Source organism: Nuphar pumila, chromosome 7 (assembly GCF_984573655.1).
Source record: "Nuphar pumila chromosome 7, dmNupPumi1.hap1.1, whole genome shotgun sequence".
Lineage (NCBI taxonomy): Eukaryota > Viridiplantae > Streptophyta > Magnoliopsida > Nymphaeales > Nymphaeaceae > Nuphar > Nuphar pumila.
The window spans coordinates 45804243-45810819 of record NC_143255.1 but is presented as its reverse complement, the minus strand read 5'-3'; the positions used below and the strand labels follow the sequence as shown (position 1 = coordinate 45810819).

At 36.2% G+C, this 6577-nt stretch overlaps 1 protein-coding gene across 1 annotated transcript; it reads right to left on the bottom strand.

Annotated features, from left to right (window-relative positions):
* Window positions 1-3925: 3925 nt before the first annotated feature.
* LOC149832138 (uncharacterized) lies at window positions 3926-5260 on the bottom strand. Its single transcript, XM_090012362.1, has 6 exons — window positions 5188-5260; window positions 5003-5070; window positions 4723-4870; window positions 4546-4626; window positions 4365-4454; window positions 3926-4263 (listed from the first exon to the last, which is right to left on the bottom strand). The coding sequence occupies exons 2-5, from the start codon at window positions 5011-5013 to the stop codon at window positions 4374-4376; spliced, it is 321 nt and encodes a 106-aa protein (XP_089868488.1). The 5' UTR covers window positions 5014-5070; window positions 5188-5260; the 3' UTR covers window positions 3926-4263; window positions 4365-4373.
* Between the last annotated feature and the right edge of the window lie 1317 nt (window positions 5261-6577).

Sequence of the window (6577 nt, the reverse complement as noted above, 5' to 3'; positions counted from 1 at the left end):
ATGCAGGTACGCACAATGCACAAAACGTAGAAACAACTGAGACTAATTTGACGGTTTATTATGCCATGTATTTTAAATACCCCGGGTAGCTAGCTGAGTCTGCTCCTAAGGGGATGACTAGTAACCGAGAGAGAATTCCCTAAAGTCATGCATAGCAAGGTATGCATTCAACTTCTACAGAAGTCTATGGGATCTATCATATAGGATAATTTTTTGTAGTTATGTCCCCTAACTCCGATGACTAGGGACGCCGAGTCATTTGCTTGAGGGGTGGTTGTTAACAACCTATTCATTGAAGTTTTTGTACCATCACATCCTCTCTCTTGATGAAAAACAGTGGGTCGAATGAGTGTGTCAGGTGTTATTTAACTGAAGACCCATTTTGTATGCTCTGGTCTTTCAAACTCACTCGAGCATCTTGCCTGTGAAGGCGAATCATCACTATTTATGTAGTTTTTATTTCATCATTATGCTTTTGCACATTGCGAGGTTACCATAAATATCTTATCCAATCATTGTAGTGCTAACATGCCATGCCTGTCTAAAAGTACGACTATGATGAGAGGGGTATAGGTTTCTCAGAAAGAAACCCTAGCTTTAATGTGTTGTGAAAGAAAACAATGTAATCATTTTAGTTTATATTTGACATGCTCTGGTCCTTTAAACCAACACGAGCATCTTGCCTATGAACACAAAATATCACTATGTAAATGATTTTCATAAAGTATCATTTACACGCTTCATGGTTATACGAACTTCTCATCCAATCATCGTATTATAAACATGTCGTGCTTGTCTAAAAGTACGACTATGATGAGAAGGGTATTGGTTTCTTAAAAAAAAACTAACTCGATGCAACAAATATTTAGTTTGACTTAACATGCTCGATGAAACAAATATTTAGTTTGACAAGATCAAGTCTTTTATACCACTTAAATAACATTGTGCAAATTGTATGATATGAGATCGTCATGGATCTTTCATCCAATTTATCGTTGTATCAACATGTTGCACATGTCTTGCGATACTATTTATGCTACAGGTTTCTCAACAGAAATCTCGCCCAAACTCATGCTCATACCCCTAATCAGAGTTATTGAGTTGTATCGAAAACTCAAACCGCAATTGTAAAACACTTTTTTCAAATGCGCCGACTTGAAAAAACTTAGTTGTTATTTTGCAACCTATACGATCTAAAACTTTACTTTGCAAAACTGGATATTTGGGAAACTGGATTCGCGAAAAGAAATCCTTTTTCTTAAGAATTTTAGCACAAACCCACAACCTTTGAAAAAAATAGCATAAATAGAATATGTTGTAACCAAATATCTTATTTTGACATGATTTATCTTTCAAACCAAGGATACAAATTTATGCAACTCACACAAAACGATATCACCATGGGTCTCTCATTTGTCTATCGCAGTATATGCATGCTATGCATGTCTCACGATACTAGTTTCGATAAACGGGGTATGGGTTTCTCAACAGAACCGCACCCAAACACATGCTCATGCCCCTAATCGGGGTTATCCGAATTGGATCAGAAATTTAAACTGAAATTATAAAACACTTCTTTCAAATGCATCGACTTGGGAAGGCTTAGCTGCGATTTCGCAACTTGAAAGACTTTCAAACTTAACTTTGCGAAAACTACGTATTTGAAAAGTTGGATTCGTGAAAGGAATCCCCTTTTTAAAGAACTGTAGCGCACAAGCGCAAACCCACATCTTTTTGGAAAAAAAAAAGTGAAAATAGGTTACGCACTTGCGCGTCCTCTGAAGTTGCATTTATGTAAGTACATGTATCAAAAATACAAGTTTGTGCTCATTTTAGTGTGATGATGAAGTACATAGCAATACGTGATGTGTGAAACCACATATTGAGCGTAAAGTGTGTAAGCAGTGCATAAGGTAAGAAACCGTACTCCAACTAAATAAATGCATCTGCAATGCATGAGATACGAAACTGTACCCCAGCTAAATAAATGCGTAGACAATACACGGGGTACAAAATCGTACCCTAGCTAAATGAATGCATAAACAAGAGGTTGTACACAATAGCGCAGTGACAAAGTAAATGATAGAAAGCGATGCTTGATATGTAAAACCGCACAACAAGCTAAATCAATGCGTAAGCAGATAAATGTGTAAAGTAGTAGCCTCTGCACTAAAGCACTGCGGCAAAGTAAAGACAAAAAACAATAAATGACGAAAACTACATATAATATAATTGATTGTGGTACAACCTAATTGGGTTCTTAGAACAATGCAAATTGTTCTGGTTGCTAACCTCATAGATGTGGTTAGCATGGCCACTTTAGTGGGAATCGGCGTTTTGATAAAGTTTTTTTAAAGAAAAAAACTTGATTTTAGGAGTCCAGAAGAATCGGGATCGGTGCATTTACAGCCATTGATTTTGGCATCTATACATAAGATGAATACTTGTGATTCAAAAGCCAGTTCCCACTAAAAACATGTAGGTTATATCCATGGGCTCGTTTGGACCTAAAACTAAAAAATGAAAAAAAATAGAAGTTGGGTAAGTTATTTGTACATACAAACGAATGCAGCAAAATTATATATATATATATATATATATATATATATATATATATATAGAGAGAGAGAGAGAGAGAGACCATCTAACCAAGGAAGAAACAAGCCACTCAAACCACTTTCCAAAATGATTTGTAGAAGTGTTTTTTTGGAAAATTTGACCAAATAGATGCAATCAGCATGGTGAAAACCTTAAGAATAGGCTCTTGTAGCAAATTTTTTTGATGTGTAAATAAAAATTTATAGTGTGATAAAAAAATCAATAGTTTGAAATTTTTAAAATTTTCTAGGTCTTAAAAATCCATTTTGTATAACAAAATTATGCAATAAATTAGTTCTTAGAATTTTTTATCACGAAGATTACGTGTATAGTCAAATTTGTCAAAAACTTTTTTAAATATGGTTTGGATGGTTTATACTTTCCTTTTATTTGACGTTACCTTCTCTCTCTCTCTCTCTCTCTCTCTCTCTCTATATATATATATATATATATATATATATATATATATATATATATATATATATATATATATATATATATATATGTGTGTGTGTGTGTGCGCGCGGCACTCATTTAAAAGATAAAAGATAGATAATAGATAAAAGCTTACTACTAGGTGGCATCCGTACTTGAACATAATTGGCCTTATGGCCAACCTGCAAGAGCAGCAACTGACCCAAATAAGAAATGTTTAAGAACTTTGTTACCGTGCTATAAAGACAAGTAAATTCATTATGTTTACAAAGATTAGGTGATCACGTGCCCCTCTTGTGGTGGGGATGGGTATCGATTCAAAATCTTTTGAGGAAGGCCCTGTTTGATGGCAGGTAAAAGTTTTGGCTGAACCAACCAGGGCTCCGCCTGGCTGGTAGGAGCTGTCAGTGCAAGTAGGTTCGAACCCCAGTGGTACGTTGAATAGTATCTGGTGGGGTCTGCCTAACCCCAGCTTGTCTTTCAGAAAAAAAAAAGTTCTGGATGAACTTCTGAAACACGTGGGATCCACCATTTATCCATGTCTTTAGCAAGCATAAAAAAGCTTTAACCTGATTTATTTTTGTCAGTTTTAGACTGTTTTTATGAAAAATAAAAGTTGGCTGTAGGTTTGTTTTAGACCCTCAAAGCCAAACTCTACAGCTTTCTGATTCAGCTGCAACCAATCAACTTGTTGGAGAGTCTGCAATCATTCAATGGCATGAGTGGGTCAAGACAGCAACTCACTTCATCAATGAATGGCGTTACTATTCAAGTCAAAAAATAATTTAAACCGTTATATTAAAAATAGTAGTCAGTTTTAACTTTAAGTTCACTTTGTTCTCAAGTGGAGGGACCAGTAGGAAAATAAATTCCTTCAAGAATATGCGGTCCTGATTCAAAGGTGGCATCCTTTCACATATCAAATTTGGTGGCGTGTTACATATACAAGTGAGGTTACATGATTTACGTGTATTTTTTCCATGTGAGTGTTCAGCTGTTTACATAATTATACAGCTTGGCTGAATCTGGTCCTGAAAGTTTATACTTTGACAGTTGATCCTGATAACTCCAGGAACTTGTCCTTCCCATAAGGACAGGTCGCAGGGGGCGCACCATCATATTCAGCAACTACGGTTTGAATGAATCAGTCTACTAGCTTAACTTACATGCATGTGCATGTTGCAGCTCATTTTCATCTTCAGACCTACTAAGTGGAACATCTGGGACCTCCTGCACGAACGTGATTCGACTCAAAACATTGTTTCATTATTTCCTGAAAAGAAGAAAAACAGCAGGCAGTATAATAAATACAGATTACAAACACACATTACCTGCCGGAGTCACCGCCGGTGAAAAGCAGTCACAGCGCGTACCATTATATACACAGGAATGAGGATTCCGGCAATTCTCAGCAGAAACAGCTGTCAAGACATTCATGAATTTTGATTTAGGATGGTGATGATACACTGGATATAAAAAAAAACAGCAAATAACCTATTCTGAACATCTTACTGCAAATATGGTGAAAGCGTACTGATCAGCTCCACCCATTGCAATAGGTAAGGCATGTCTTAGGATCAGTAGAACCATGAACTGAACACATTAAAGGAAATAAGGTCGCAGAATCAACAAACAAACAAGCTCGAAACAAATAGGACATTCATTCAGTTCAGTAGGTTTAGGACTTACAATGACAGCAACAGTACAACATAATGCGCTTCTTGTATTATAAGCAGAATATTCATCATAGTCAGAATCTAAAAAGTTGCGGTCAGTTGCAACCATTGCTATAAATTGGGGATTGTGCATGTCCTGTCTGGAGATTTCCCAACTTCCCCTGAAAGAGACATCATCTTCAGAAGAAACTTTTACAAAGCAACTGAATAAATGATTATGCATACATATCAAGAATAAAAGTGCAGAGGACGAAGTAGTTTAAACTTCAAAGCTAAAAACAGAGCTCATTTACCTGAAGTTCATAGGAATGCCTCCATAGTGGAATATTTGAGGAGGTGCTGTATAATTTGGTTTAAATGGCTGCAATTTGGTATCCCGTTTGTAGATACAAAGTTATTCATAATTATAGAAATAATTAGAAGTCATATTTGTTACTTTAGTGGATAGAGGAAACAAAAAGTTGCAACATTCAATCACCTGATGACAAATCTCACAAGTGGTGTCTCCTTTCTCATTGCACCACCGCTGAATGCATTTGCGATGTGCGTACTGCAGGATGTAAGAATTCGATGTAATTGGAGGTAGCAAAAGGATAAGCAGGAAGAAGATGACATGATTAAAATGGGATGTCTTGGTACACACAGAATCAACATTTAAAAGACTAAATACAAAAAGGTAACCATTTTAAAACTAGTGATAAACCTCATCACTTCCAAAAGATCTTTGTAATCATATATCAGAGTGAATTAAGCAAAGTTAAAGGTCAATAACTTCAGATACTTTTAGAGAAAGTAACAAACAAGGAGAAATAGACAAGCAAATGAGCCAAGAAAAAGCCACATAGTACTTGATAACTTATATATCACCCAAAATTCAATAATAGCATTAGTGGTAGCACCATTTGATCTTAAAACTTTTTATAGATTGCAACTTGGAAGCTAACATCAATCATCATCCATCATTTGCAAAGGGACAATGAGAGTCATTGAATGCTTCAAGAAGACCAAGTAAAGAGACAACAGGTGGTGTAGCCTGCAATAAGATATGGCTCCCATTGACTGCAGATGCAATGTCCACATTCTTATAGCAGATCAACTTCTTTTAGTTGCAATGGATTATAAATTTTAGTCCTGTTTCTATCTAGACCCAAGCCTCTGTTCTTTTGTTAATACACAAGAATTTTATGCATTATTATGACTTTTTTTCTCAATTATAAAATAGGCTAGAAGCTATTTTTTGTTTCTGCATCAACAGAGTCTTCTCTCATTTATTCTTCCATTGGAAAAAAAAATATCATAATAAACAATGGACAGGCATCTAAAGCTCATCAAAGAAATTCAAATACAAGATCTCAACTATAAAAACCCTTATCCGTCATGCATGAAACAACTGCAGCTGAAAGGATTAAAATAACACCCAGATAAACCATCCTAAGAATTCAAGTTTTTATTACGATCTTCACATAAAAAGCAGTCTAGAAAGTCCAACATGGGAGAAGCAAACTAAAAACACAAATCAGACAACTCAGTTAAACCCAGATCGATTGGACAGATGGTCAGCTTTCATCCCAAAATTTTAAACCAAAAAGAGTGCCAGACACTAAAACGACTCGTAAAAAGCTGAAGCATTGTGTTCAAACAAAAGCAGAACCAAAAACCAAACTGAGCAGGGAATGCAACTAGTTTAAGTTAGAGAGAGTGAGTTGCCTTGAGGCTGCCACAACAGGCACAAGGAGACTCCATGTTGCTGTCATGGTCTTCTTCCTGGCAAATGCGGCACTCCAACTTGGGCACCGGTAGTCCCGATCCCCCGTTGCCGAAACTCCAGTTGTGCGTCGAATCAACTGCAGGTTTCTCAACATCCGCCG